Here is a 15,384-nt window from a genome sequence, read left to right as displayed (position 1 = left end):
TCCCCTTGCGAAACATTTTTTTATCACTTATAGATGGCATCGGTGAGTAATATTTTGCAATTCTGGCGGCAATTTCGATGACTTACCGTCAGAAGTAATAGCCCCTTTATTATTATATATAGATATAAATTAAAAATTATTGAACGAATATATGAAAAATGTTGAACACCAATTTAAAAATGTTGAATTAATATTTGAAAATTGTTGAACAAGTATTTGAAAAATATTGAATACATATTTGAAAAATAATAATAAAAGTATTAAAATGTTGAACAAGTATTTGAATTTTTTTTTTGAATAAGTGTCCGGACAATGTTAAACGTGTATACAAAAAATGCTGATCACTTATTAAAAGAATATTTTTGACATATACGAAAATGTAGAATGAACAAAACCATAATAAAAAAGAAAACTAAAAATGGACAAGAAAAAATAAAGCCAAACAAAAAACGAAGAAGGAAAAGAAAGCCAGGGAAAAAAATAAGAAAACCAAAAAAATGAGAAAATGGAAAAACCCGGTGTTTTCCCTCAAGTAGTACAAATGTGCTATCTTAATGCGAACCCAACCCTAGGATGGTGGCTAGAAGCACGAGGCACCACCGTGGTGAACCGGGTTTCGATCACCGTGGACTTATTTTGCGTCCCTATTTATTTTCCTTTTGTTACTATATATGCGCTTAATGTGCCGGTCCATTACTTTGGAGGCTTCAACGAGAGCAAGCTATCGTATCGTCTCGCTTAAAGCAAGAAATAGCTCTCGCGTGGTTTTGGAGTTACGTATAGGTCAGGCTGGACGTACTGAGTGAGCTTTTTGGCCCGCTAAGGACTGGACCGATAGGTCCCGGCCCGCTAAAAAAACAACCGGTCTGGTATGTGTAAAATGGCCCAAATTTTTTTGGTCCGGTAAGGTTAAAGCTCTGTCGGACCACGACCTTTGGCCCAGCCCAAGACTACAGTCCATCGAGTTGCTAGGGCAAAGCACCCCGATCCCAACTCCCGAGCAACTATACGAATGTTTTTATGGAGACTATCAAAACACTCTACCGACAAAATGATGTTCGTGCTCATCGCCATATGGCTGATTCTCCCCAATGTGGATTATGTGGAGTCCGGGACTCCTGGCGGCACTCACTCTTGGAGTGTACATCGTCAAGGAGCATTTGGGCTCTTATCGATGAGGAGACCATACATAAAATCATAGCAAAATCGGAGCCCAAGGCAAAACAATGGTTGTTCACTCTGATGGAACTGTTATCTCATGAGGAATTTGTTCTTGTTGCGGTGACACTATGGTCCATATGGCATGCGAGGCGCAAGGCTATCCATGAAGCTATCTTCCAGAGTCCCCATATGACCCACGGATTCATTACGAGGTTCTTAGCTGACCTCGGCATCATCAAGGGGAACAGTCAGCATGCGGCCGGGAGATTGGTTACAACTAATCAGCAGCGCACACAACCAAGGAAGCCACCAACAGGACATTGCAAGATACATGTGGATGCGGGAGTCTTGGGAAGAAGAGGAGGTTCCGCGGCGGTTGTATGCAGAGATGAAGAAGGAAATTATTTGGGGAGTTCAACACTAGTGGTTGAAGGAATTGTAGATCCAGCCTCCCAAGAAGCAATGGCGTGCTAGGAGGCCTTGGCCCTTGCAGAAGACCTGGGAATTCAAAACTTTTTGGTGGTGTCTGATTGCCAACATGTGGTCTCTGACATCAACAGAAGAGTTAGGGGAACTTATGAAGCAATAGTTAGTGAAATAAATCTTAAATCATCTTTGTTTCATTGTACTTTTGTGTTTGAGAGTCGTGCTGTCAATGTTGAAGCACATCGGTTAGCCAAGTTTTCTTTTTCTAGAGGTTCGGGACGCCACGTCTGGTTTGATGCTCCCCATGACATCAGATGTATCCCACTTCATGTGGACTTTCATGAATAAACTTGGATTTTACCCCTTAAAAAAACTCCCGAGCAACTGCCTGCTACAACTGCAGGAGGGAGGGAGCGCCGCCTCCTCTAGCCGCCGGCCCGCCGTTGCCATCGTCGATCACCAGTACCTCATCGTCTCCCCTCCTCGTCCGTACCTGCACATGGGAAAAAGAGCACTGCACCGGCCTGCCGTCGTCGGCCGTCGCTGTCTTCACCTGCCCGTAGTAGACTACCTTCTCCTCGTTTGACTGTAGTTGACCATGTCAGTTTACAGCTGTTGTCGAAGTTTCAAAAAAGTACAGTTTCATCAGTTGTAGCCGTAAGCTGTTAGAATTTAGTTTCGCTAGACAATACAGCTTTCTTCCGTTTCGTCAGAAAATACAGTTTTCTTGGAAGAGCACTGGCAGCCGTTTCAGCACAGCACGCACGTAACGCATGCCAGCAGAAACACTGGATCGGCTTTGATTTTGTAATGATCGTGGGAGAAACGCTCAACCGTGATTTTCGCATCCAACAATCCAGGCAAGTATTGTTTGGAAGGCGCAAAATATTAACAGCACGCACCCACTTTCTATAATCACGGGCCATCACCCCACGTTGCAGTTTTCTTTTAGGACCCTGATAAGTGCCATACATGTGGCATGAAGCAATTCCGCACACGTATGGGCTGAAGCACGTCGGGCCAAACGCCCTGTATCCATCCATTGTGACACGTCACACTTTCTTTTTTTCACACATGCATGCAAAGAGGGACAAAAACAGATGATGTCAGCGGAAATCTTTTGGGTTTTTCAAACTTTAAAATGTTTCATTTTTTAAATGAAAAAATTCAATTCAAAATCCATTTTCACCATTAAATTTATTGCGGCGAGGACTTCGAAACTAGATCCCATATAGACTCGTTTCGACGATTTTTTTTTTGCAGTCAAAAGTTGCCATGTCTATTGCACATAAATTGACATGATGTTTACGCAGAAGTTGGCATGATATGTTTCAACTATTTTTTATTTTATGTTTATAGTAAATTTTGACATGTTATAAAAAATGAAATTAAGAAACTAAACTTGCCATGGAGAATTTGCCATGATCCATGAAATAATTTTGACATGGCTCATAATTAAAAAGAAATCTGTCGTCAACTACTTTCGAAATGCATAGTCTCTGAGTCAAATTTACCATGAGCCAGAAACTAAAATTGCCATGGTGAATTACTTAAATTTGCCATGATACATGCACTAAAATCTGCCATGGTTCATAAAAAATAATTCACATGGTCAAAATACTAGAATTGCCATTGTCAAAATACTAAAATTGTCATGATCTACAAACTAAATTTGACATGATGAATTACTAAAATTGTCTTGATCCATGAATTAAATTTGCTATGGTTAATTTCTAAAAATTGCCATGGTCAATTAATAAAAAAAATTCATGAAAAGTAGTTGAAATACAATGGTAGCTTTAAATATAGAAGAAAAAAGTAGATGAAACATATCATGGCAACTTTAGTGTAAACACTGTGACAACTTCAATGTAACCTCATGTCAACTTTTGGCCAAAAAAAATCATCGAAACATATCAATAAGGGATCTAGTTTTGAAGATCTCTTCGAGACGGATTTAATGATGAAATCTGATTTTTAATCAGATTTTTATTTAAAAGATAAAAAATAAGTCTAAAAAGCAAAAAGATTCAGCTGATGCCATCTATTTGATGTGGCAAAATGGATGATAATGGGATGTTTGGACCATATTGCTTCATGCCACACGTGTGGCACTTCTCATTTGAGTTCTTTTATTCAGTCGAGTAGAAAAAAAATACGAGAGAGACATGGCATGATCAGACAATTATGGTGCAATTTGAACATGAACTCTATGTCAGATTTGATCCTCTAATCCCGGCAAGACCCGCACACAGAAAATCGTGGCCTCATACACATGCTACATTACTTGCATGCATTAGGAAAAACTGCCAATGAACAAATATGTGCAGGTTCATGAATAACAGCCGCGCCGCTCAGCGCACACGTCACCCACCTTGCCGGAATGCTGAAGCAAGATATCACATTGCCTTTTTTTAAGCCGTTGCTCTTATTTGATGAAATTTGATATGGATAAGTTTAATAGTTGGTTAAAGTGTTTTCCATGCATGTGAGCGGATCATTATGCTCGTTGGTGCTTAATTCCAGTATAGGGGCGACATAAATACGACCCGAACCAGTATGTGATAGTCATTTGAAATGCCTAGAAAGACAAGTACTTAGGAACGGAGGGAGTACGATTTATCTTCCTCTCACACTGCAGTCCGCAGGGTCACCAATCATAGGGAAGCTTCTCCCACAATGCATATTTTGATCTCGTTGATCAGTTTCGTGTTGGTTCGTCTTTGAGCTCGTAACGCGTCATCACCTTGAATATTAAAATCCATGAATTGAGGTTTAAACATTTCTTAAAGTTTATATAGAAATTAGATTTTTTTTAAATGTATTTTTTATTTTATTTTCTATTTTACTGTTCTCAAAAGGAGCATTTGACCTCGAGATTAGAAGGATACTTTCGGTCGAATAGCAGAAGCTACAAAGTAGAGGCTAGGCCGTAGGGGTGAACACCGAGCTAGCTAGCTTGGAGTTAGAGCATCTCTAGCAGAGCCGCTATATTGGTCCGACCCACAAAATAACCGCTGATATAAGGTATCGGGCCGAAAAAACAGCCCGAACAGGTACCGTATATCTGGACGGCCTGTAAATGTTTTTATGGCGAGCTGTAAAAATTGTCCTCCGGCCACCAAATCTTGCCTTTTTCGTCCTCCATTTTACGCCCAGCCTATCCCACCTTGGATTTGGCCGAAGGGAAACAGCCCGCCATCCGCCCGCGTCGCCGCTACCACCATTCTATCTGCCCCCGCACCGTCTCCGATTGCCGCCAAGGAGCCGCTGCAGCCCCCAGCCCGTGTTTTCCAACCACCGGTGGCCCAATCGGGGCCTCCTCGTCCTCCTGTCGCCAGCATACGTCTTCCTTCGGGCGCCGACGGGAAATAGAAGCTGCAGGGAAGCCACGTCGTCCATGGCGTAGTGGCGCCGCCGCACCATCGGTGCCGTTTCATCCCCCGGTTCCTCCCACGGCCGCCTCCTTCATCCCCTCCTGCGGCCGTGTAAAGACACAGGCTAAGGGCCCCATGATGAAGGTGGCGGCGAAGCGAGGGGCCCCTCCTCCACCCCCTCCGGCTATGAATGAGCCGATCGATTCCATCGGTCCATCGGCGCCCACGACGTGCTTGATGAAATGCCGGAGATGTAAAAAAAAATCTTTTTGCTCCAGTCAAATTTGATCGAGCTTTGCAAGGGATTATTAGTGTTTTAGTCGTCCAATTTTGTAGCTATCATGTTGATCCAACATATAGCGAATTGTTGGAGGAGAACACGGTGGACTTTACTGCACCACTCGATGATTTTGAGGAGAACACGGTGGACATGATTGCGCCACTTGAGTTGCCCCGAAGGAGGTCGGAGCTTCAAAATCTTATGGCCAACCTTCTCGAGTTGTGAATATATGCAGCTTTTTCTACCCTTCTTCTTCTTCTATATAAATAAATTTAGAGAAAAGTATGTTTTTGGTCCCTCAAGTTCCCACAAAGTATAGACTTGGTCCCTCAATTTTTTTTGGTATACATCTGGTCCCTCAAGTCTCAAAACCGGATAAGTTTGGTCCTAAACCAGATTTTGAGCACGTTGACCGGTTTTGACCGCCACAAAACCGCCCGATGAACAGTAAATTTGAAAAAAAAAACTTCAAAAAAATCTGATTTTTTTGGGATCCAATATGCTTACATGCGCAAGGTGCGACCAACTTTTCATGCTCTTTCGACACTCTAGGAGCTGGTGAAAAATAAAACAAAATTTTGCTCACAAAAAAATAGCCAAAATTGTTTCTTTTTGCTAGAGCCCGTCGGATGTCATTTCATGACAAAATTTTGGTCGGACCTTGCGCATGTAAGCATATTGGACCCCAAACAATTTCAGATTTTTTTGATTTTTTTGAATTTACTATTCATCAGGCAGATATTTTTGTTTTTTTACCACGAGCTCCTTGAGTGCCGAAAGAGAACGAAATTGTGTTCACATCTTGCGTACGCAAGCATATTCGACCCCAAAAAATTTCAGATTTTCCTGAATTTTTTTTATTTTGTTTTTTGTCGAATTTACTGTTCATCGGGCGGTTTTGTTGCGGTCAAAACCGGTCAACGTGCTCAAAATCTGGTTTAGGACCAAACTTATCCGGTTTTGAGACTTGAGGGACCAGATGTATACCAAACAAATTTGAGGGACCAAGTCTATACTTTGTGGGAACTTGAGGGACCAAAAATATACTTTTCTCATAAATTTACTCACCAAAGGTTTATTATATATCATAGTGTCCCCGAACATATATGCCACGACCTTCTCGAGTTACCAGGCACCTGCTAGCCTGTTACTTCTTATTATGGTTTCCTCTAGCTGACTAGCTAGATGCATGAAATCGTACGTCTATATGCACGGTGCCTATCCACTAGGACATAAGGTACTACACAGGAACCCATGAACGGAATCTATGTATGATCTCTATATCTATCTAGGCTCGAACTCTGATACCGACATCTCGTTGACGGACGGCGTGGCCGATGCACTTTGGACGCCTGGATCTGATGCGGACAGCACAATGTTGTCCGTCGAGCTCGTGAAGGTGAAGGTGAATGCTGGCTTCGACGGCGCCACGAAGCTCGACGCGTGGCCATGCAGCATCACGAGAACCTCCAGCATGGTGGGCCGGTCCGCCGGGTTCTCCTGCACGCAGAGGAGCCCCAGGTGGACGCATTTCAGCACCTCGCCCTCCTCCGCAACCATGCACTCCAACATTGGATACATCGTCGCCAGCGCCGTTCCCTTGGACCACTGATCCCACACCTGCAGGTTTGTTACATGGCAACACGTTCACAAGTACTCATGCACGAGGCATGCATGAATGATCTCAGGTAGTGCTTACATAGTTTTTTTCTTTGTTATTAGGGTAGTGCTTACATAGTTTTTTTCTTTGTTACTAGGGTAGTGCTTACATAGTTGAGCAGAGTGCCGGACTCTCCCGCAGATGACTCTTCAAATGCGTCTGTATTTTTCCTGCCCGTAACAATCTCCAGGACCAGGACGCCGAAGCTGTACACGTCTATCTTGACCGACAGGTGCCCCAGAACCGCATACTCCGGGGCCATGTATCCTCTGCCATGCAGCAAGAATTTAATGTATATGATTTTTCAAAATAATTTGTTAGTATACTCAAAGGGGCGCTTTGAATAATTCAAAGGGTTCTCACAGAAATTTTAGAGGATTAGAATCCTTTGAAAAATTTCTTACACTAATCATTTGATTCATTGGATTGAATTCTATAAGGATCTCTCGTAAGGATTCCTATGTACTAAATTTCATATGAATTTTAGCATCCAGCGAAAATACTTTCTAAGAATCCTTTGATTCTTCTGTGATGCTACCAAACAAGCCAAAATCATCTATGATTCAAACTGCCATGACAATACAATCCTATGTTTTATCTATATATCTGTGCTTTTGGAATCCTGTGAATCAAATAGGCCACAAGGCTTTGTATCCACCAATGCACATAGCCACTGTATTATTAAAGGCAACGGGGCCAAAAAAAATCTTACAAAAAGAGTATATTAATTAGAAGTGACTGGACTTCCTATATAATTACTTCCTAGGCATTTCATATAGAATAATTATTTCCTAGGCATATATCAATTGACCAATGAGAAATACCATGTGCCTCTAGTTTTGCCATAAATATGTTATTGGGCTATGTTACTATCCAAAAAATTGTAGGGACTATGTACACTTTCTTAAATTTTTGCCTAGAACAATATACTTAATTAGGCGCCACGTAGATGGACGACCAGATAGTTTTTAACAAAAATCGATGGAGAATCTAAAAGTTAGTATAGTAATGATAGATAGATAGATGCATTACAATGTTCCGACGACTTGGCCCGTGGTGGTACTCGGCTTGTCACTGTTGAAGAGCCTTGCCAGGCCAAAATCTGAGATCTTGGGGTTCATGTCGGTGTCTAGCAAGATGTTGCTTGCCTTGAGATCGCGGTGTATGATCTTTATCTGTGAGTCCTCATGAAGGTATAGGAGACCTCGTGCCGTCCCATAGATTATACGGAACCTTGTCTCCCAGCTCAGCAGTAGACGCTTCTCGATTTCAGGTGCTGCAAGTTGATCAACCGGCCCGTTCATGTATGCATTGCTATCTTTATTAGTTACACTCTCTTTTCATACATACATGGTCACGTTATAATTTGGGTCTAATCATACTGCATATTAGATTTTTCCAATGTAGATTTTGACCAACTGTGTTAAAAAAAACTGCGGGCATTTACAATACCATATGTTTACCCTAATAAAAAGTATTTCATGATAAATCTAATGGTATTTTTTGGTACAGTAAATGTTACTCCCTCCGATCCAAATTAATTGTAGCAATTTTAGTACGACTTTGTACTAAAAGTTGTACTAAAGCTACGATAATTAATAGGATAGGAGGGAGTAATAAAGCTTTTCTGTAAATTTTGTCAATTTTATCAAGCTGGACTATGGAAACAATCTACTACAATTTGACAAGGAGTGAGTGTATTACATGCCAAAAAAATATCATCGAAGCCTGAATCCAGTGATATACCATCTGTGCCATGTAACTGTATATATTTTGTTGGTCAAATTTAGACTGAAATTTCAAAAGTCTTGTATTATAGATAAAAGGAGGGAGTATTATGCCATTGTGGTCTGCATACGTACCAAAAAGGAAGGTGTCCAGGCTTCGGTTGGGCAGGTACTCGTACACAAGTAACTTCTCTTCACCTTTCAAGCACACGCCGAGAAGCTTTGTAAGATTGTTGTGCTTCAGCTTCGCCACCAACAGTAGCTCGTTCCTCAACTCCTTCAGACCTTGCCCTGAAGCTTTGTCTAATCTTTTTACAGCTATTTCCCGTCCATGAGGCAATACACCCTGAAAAATGTAAACAGTTTTGTTTCTCCTCATAAACCAGACCAATATCTCTGGCGGTTCATACATGTATCTCGTTGTTGTTAGTGTGTTACTTCTCAGACTGTTCAATCTTGCTAATTTAGGTGCATATAGTCACAACGTACAAAACCTTTGTGAGTTTCAAATTTCTGATTTTATTTCACAAGTACATGTACATGTCCACATATGCACATATAAAATTTCATGAAAAATTATCACACACACACACACACACACACACACACACACACACACACACACACACACACACACACACACACACATGTACATGTCCACATATGCACATATATATAGTGTTATTATTCATCACCCAGGGTGCAGAATAAGTTATTCTTCATCCGAGGTAATTTTACGATCGTTTCATACATAAATTACGTTTGAAATAAAAATAGTTACATTCATCTTGATTCACTACGTAAAATTTGGCATAAGAAAACAAAAATATAGGTTATAAGACCAAAAATACCGCATTTTATGTATGTTTTACATTATGTTTTTACGTTCGTAATTTTACGTAACATAGAATATTTTTTACTTCGAGTATATATATTTTCTTACGTTCTCTTTTTACGTATGAAATAAGACAAAATTTACAAAACCTAAAAATACGGTGCATTGATGTCAAAATAGAGAGGGGTGAAGAATAACTATTCCTCACCCAGGATGACAATATGATTTGATATTATATATATCGTAGGATGGATGGAGTGGACACGGACTGTTTAATTAAAATCACCTGACTTTTGGTCGCTAACATGTGGGTCAGCTTGTTATCAATCCCACATGTGAGCCACTCTTAAGTCATGTGACTTTAGTACTCCATTCGTTCCAAAATAAGTGTCGTGATTTTAGTTCAAATTTGATAAAAAAATGCAAATGCATATGTGAAATAAAAAAAAGTTTTTGCAAGGAAATAAAAAAGTTAACTTCGGATAAAACTTATGTGTCTTATATTTTGGGAAGAAGGAGATTATTGTTTTATAGTACACAAATAAGTATTATTTAACAAAATTTAAGATATCAGGTTTCATTTATCAAAATTTCCTCAGACTTGATTGAATATCCAGGTTCCACGCCAAAAGATTACCAATCGTAGGTACCTTGTATACTGCGCCAAAGCCTCCATGCCCAAGCTTATTCTCTTGGGCGAAATTGTCGGTTGCGCCTCTCAAGGTTGTCAGATCAAACAGAAGTGATTCAGGGTCGTCGCCATCTTCCTGGTAAGCTGAGTACAAGGGGAGAGAGAGATAAAAATTTGATCACTTGTGGAGGACCATTTCTATCTTGCTAACTCGATCGTCTTCCTTGTAAGTTGCGTTGGTGCATTAATTTATGGATGGATGCAGACTTACAGAGTTGTGTTGTAGCCTTGTTTCTCCATAGGAAGACTACAGTTATGGACAGGAGGATAACTGCGACGCCAAGAACAATGGTGGATACTGTCGCGGCGCGTTGTCGCCACCTTGTCCCGTCTGTTGTACCAGACGGGAGGGGAGAAGGAGGTGGCGTCGGCGGCGGGGCCATGAGGTTCAGCATGGGGCTACCGTGGTAAAAGACTTGCTTTTCGAACCTGAGGTTGCACCATATGCCCAAGATATTCCGTCCGACGCTGCCGTTGAACTTCATCTCGTCGATGAGCCCCTGCAGGCACTCCCGGCACGGGCCCGGCCCTTGATCCGGCGTGCACTGCACCAGCCCGTAGATCGTGTGCACCACCTCGTTGCTGGTGTTGGTCGTGAACCCCTGGTCGGAGACCATGACCCCGGTTGCGTACCTGGACGTGGTGTTGAACACCGCTGAGTTCGCGAGAGCGACGGCGAGGTTCACCACGAGTGCGTCGTACCGATTGGCGGCGTCGTGTGGGATGACAACTTCCTTGCTGGGGCCCCTGGACTGCACCTGCCGGTTGTCCGGGCTATTCAGGAAGTCGAGGAAGGAGTAGCGGATGATGCAGCGGTCGTAGAAGATGGACACGTCCTTGACGCCCATGCACTTGTCGAACGCGACCTCTGGCGCGAGGGCGAGGCAGGACGTGCACTCGGTGCGGTTGGTGATGTCGCCGCGGCACAGCCCGAGGCCCCACACCGTGTCGGAGCTGGTGCCGACGACGGTGGTAGCGAACAGGGACTCCGACCGGGAGACGTTGGCGGCTTGGGATGCGAGGAGGTTGCGGACGTTGGACTGGTAGGTGCCGTTCTCCTTGTAGCTCGAACCGTTGTAGCACTGCCACGAGAAGAGCTCGGCGCCAGCAGACAGCTTTAGGAAGATGGAAAGTGATAATAGTTGTAGGACGAAGGAGGCAACGACTGCTGGGCGTATCTCCATGTTGTGCAGCACAGCAGCCAGCGATGGTGTAGTTTGAGTGCGCACCGATGAACTTCCCGTATCATGCGAGGGCAGGTGTGGAGGATATCTATAGGGCGTAATTTTTGGGGCAAAGGTGCCATTTGGTCAAGACGGGTTTTTGTTTTTGCGTCTTTGTTGGGTTGGAAAATAAACGGATCTGAACCCCGATTTTCTAGCGGAGCAGCATCCGCTTCATGGCCCTCCGTTCCAAAATATTTGAAGTTTTAGGTTCCTTTCGAGTCAGGCTTCTTTAAATTTGACCAAATTCGTAGAAAAATATGCCGACATCTACAACATCGAATTAGCTTCATTAGATTCATCATAACACATATATTTATACTATATATATTAGATGTTGTAGGTATTTTTCGCAAAAAAATGATGTTGTAGGTATTAGCAATTATTTCTACAAGGCTGGTCAAACTTAAAGAAGTTTATCGAAGATTTGTCTCATCAATTAATTTAAAAAAAGAGGTGCCTAGTTAATTAATAAAAAACCAGGCAAAACCAATCGTTAACCATATAGGCATTGCCTCCCGCAAAAAAAAAACTATAGCCATTGCCAGCATGCGACAGTCCCAAGCCCTCGCACATGTACATTGCGAAGGAATCCCCAATGGGAACACCTCAGATGTAGATAATTGACCTCACCAAAACTTATACTTAATTTCGCTCTCACAGTTTGGATGATTGCCATCTTTTGAGCCAAAACTCCATTTTTTTATGTACATTTTCATATGAATTTGAGTTCCTAACCAGAATACCTCCACAACAAGATCAACCTCTGATATATTTGAAGGGTCTATCTAGAACTCATTCGACTGAGACTTAACGAAGTCTCAGTCGAGTGACGTCAGCGTAGTTGTGGTGCTGCACGCGGCATGGTTGGATGTTGCAAAGGCGATGGAAAATGTGGCAACTATACTGCAAGCAACGACAACATATGTAACGACCTTTCTGGTAAAAATGCTACAACCGTCAAAGAAGGAGGTTGCGAGCGGTGAGATGATGTGCTGCAACCGATGAGGAACGACATGCTACAACCAGCAAGACGGATGTTGCAACCGGCAGGAAAAAATGTTGCAAACGATGGAACAAAATGCTGCAAGGTCAACCGAGACTTTGTTAAATCTCAGTCGACTGATTTTTAGCAAGCCCGATATTTGAAATATCTTTTATTCTGCTGTTTGAATAAATTGGTTTAAAAACACTACATTGTCTCAAATGAAATGGTTCACATTGTTGCAAGATGTTTCCAGATAATATTAAAACATACTTTAAATTTGGATGGCTATGAGTGTTCGAGGTTTTAAAATACGTCGAATTAGGATATTTTTTATTTAAACGGTTACGAGTGTTTGAGGTTAAAATACATCGAATTGGGATAAGGTGTCGTAAAATGGACGATGTATGGTTCAGGACGCCGATGGTCCTTAGGCGTTGAAGTCATTCTCTCCTCCATCGTAATTTCACAGAAACTTATCGCAATCATCGTACAGTGTCATTGTAAACGTCCACTTCCCCGTACAGGAGAAAGTCCGCAAAAAAAGGCAGGAGCAGATATATACAGCTGTCAAGAAACCTTGAGTTTCCGCTAAATCTTTGTCGAAAGAGATGGACGTACGCTTCTCGTTTAATTTATAATATTGTAAGACAGGAAACGCTTGACTGGACCTTCTCCGTGCCCGGCTGTGAAGGCAAGAATTAATCACGACAGGCACCCGTCGAGACTCAAGGTACTATATGTCAAAGCTATCTAGTGCCTACAAAATCAGTGGCAAAAGATGATGTAGAGAGGAAAAAGTCTAAGAAGCAAAACGCCAGATCAGAGAGACACGGAGACACGCTCGAGTCAGGTCGTTGTACAGTTGTGAATAGTTGATATACTACCGTTCTACATAGGTTAGTTTATTCCTAGTCTCCCACTAGACGACATCACTGTTTACAGTGTCTCTTGATTACCGTACTCCCGTCCCGTCATATAATGCATATTTAAAAAAATTCAAGCTTGGTAAATTCTGACCAAGATTATAGTAACATAATCAACATCTAGAATACCAGATCAATACCATTAGATTCATAATGAAATATATTTTCACATGGTATATATCTAGTATTCTATATAATAACTCTCCACAAACATGATCAAAGTTCGGCGAGTTTGATTTTTGAGAAAACCCAAGCACACTATATTAGTTCCATTATGGTGTAATAGACAATGTTCTTACCTAATAAGAATCACAAATTTGAAAGAGAAGCTCATGTATTTTAAAATAAATATTCATATATTTCTGAATAAATGGTCATGTATTTAAGAATTTTCAATGCTTCCAAAAATGTATTCATGTATCTAAGAAAAACGTGCATATATTTGCCGCGAAGGGTAAGTAAAAGAAACAATTTAGAAAAGTGAACTTGAAAACAAAATAAATCAACAAAAGTAAACCCAAAACATAAAAAATGCATGGTGTATATAATATATAAATAACAAACCAGTAAGTTACATAAAATTTCAAATTTAATAACAAAAATAAGAAATAAACCAAGTAACCCAAAAAAGGAGAAACACAAGATGAAAGAACAAATCAGAAACGAAAAGGAAAGAAAAATGAAGTCACGTAAATGGGCCTCGCTCAAGAGCGTTTGTGCGCATCAATGCTATGCCTCCGAGACCACTGTGGTAGGCTCCGTATTCAATTCGAGAAGATGAAAGCCATTGCCATTGGACGCGTTCATTGTCGTTTTTTTCTTCTTCTTTTAATCTTTTTGATTGGGTTTATCCTTGATGTCTTGACTTAGTCCTGGTATTATGTCGTTGCAGACAAAAGGTGTCATTTGTATCATCTAGATATTAATATATTATCCTATGTCAAAAAGGTCCACTCAGAGAAAATCGTGCAAACATGATCATTTGTGAAACGGTACAGAAACACAGAATTATGTGTGTACAGTTGGTAAACTTAACTTTTTTTTTTCTCTTGCTTTATTTCTGTAGACTACAAAAAATGACCACATATATGTTTGTAGATGTGCAGCATACCGCACATATTGTTTCCGGATATGAACAAGGCCGGATGCCACAAATGTGTTTCCGTTTGTTCTAGGTTTTCTAGGGAAATGTTGCATAGCCGATCTCAATTATGCCTCAATTAGAGTACAATGGTAGTTCTAGGGAGAAATTAAGGGAGAAAGGGGGTCGGGTCCATCGGGAGATCAGAAAAGAAGACGGGAGATATGTCTACAGTCTAGTTACAGCACATCCTCACACACACACACTGATTCGGTGATATTCCCGGCCATCTCACTGGACCCAAGTGTCTAGGTCGAATCAGTGATTGGGCTTTTCTCTTGCGCTTGGGCCACAGGGTCTTCTCGTCAGTGGTTGAGGCCGTGACATCGCCCCGTCCTTCATTGGTGGCTTGTCCCCAAGCCGCAGCGCTGGGGGAAACGACGAGTGATCGGTCGGCGTTGCAGGATCTCTTCCAGGACTATGGGCATCGTGTGAGAAAGAGGAGGTATTGGCAGCTCCGGCGCAACTTCCGTGTCCGGCGGCAAGGCCCTACATAGGAGTGAGATGTGGAACACTGTGTGAACACGGCTTGCCTCTGGCATCTTAGCTTGTACGAGACGTTGTGCACCTTGGTGATCACTTAAAAGGGGCCACGCTTCTCACGATGTTCCTTTTTGTGTGGACATGGAAAATTTACCGAACAATGATAAGAAAAAGGTTGTGATTGCGCGACCAAAGCCATTGTTTTCTCCGGCCCACACCATTCTTTTCTCCTCCGATTCAATATTGCCGTGTAGATATCCATTCAAATTGTGTACATGTAGCAGTAGGCCATTAACCGGTGACCACGGGAAGGTCAGCCTTAGAAATTTCTTGTCGATCCACCAGCAGAATAAGCCCCCCTTCCTTGCATTCATTCATGTACACTGTCAATCAACTCCGAAACTCTGAAATTCATTTAGTCCAACCTACTTCGATTTAATGAAAGTAATGAAATAAGGTTATTCTGTCC

The 15,384-nt window shown here is 41.8% G+C and overlaps 2 protein-coding genes across 2 annotated transcripts in view; one reads left to right on the top strand and one right to left on the bottom strand.

Moving 5' to 3' along the window:
* LOC109783523 (CDP-diacylglycerol--serine O-phosphatidyltransferase 1) overlaps window positions 1-15,384 on the top strand; it is a 130,032-nt gene extending 114,648 nt beyond the window's left edge. Inside the window, exon 14 of the transcript XR_012204047.1 lies at window positions 15,233-15,384. The gene's annotated coding sequence lies outside the window, so the exon portion shown is untranslated. The remainder of the gene's footprint in view (window positions 1-15,232) is intronic.
* Window positions 6,292-11,395, bottom strand: LOC109775606 (cysteine-rich receptor-like protein kinase 6). Its single transcript, XM_045234037.2, has 6 exons — window positions 10,369-11,395; window positions 10,117-10,241; window positions 8,767-8,977; window positions 7,937-8,180; window positions 7,014-7,173; window positions 6,292-6,864 (listed from the first exon to the last, which is right to left on the bottom strand). Exons 1-6 carry the CDS (start codon window positions 11,339-11,341, stop codon window positions 6,529-6,531), a joined length of 2,049 nt encoding a protein of 682 aa, XP_045089972.1. The 5' UTR covers window positions 11,342-11,395; the 3' UTR covers window positions 6,292-6,528.

This window comes from Aegilops tauschii, chromosome 3 (genome assembly GCF_002575655.3).
Source record: "Aegilops tauschii subsp. strangulata cultivar AL8/78 chromosome 3, Aet v6.0, whole genome shotgun sequence".
Taxonomy (NCBI): domain Eukaryota; kingdom Viridiplantae; phylum Streptophyta; class Magnoliopsida; order Poales; family Poaceae; genus Aegilops; species Aegilops tauschii.
Note: the sequence above shows the minus strand (reverse complement) of the source record. Positions and strands in the feature narration are given on the sequence as shown.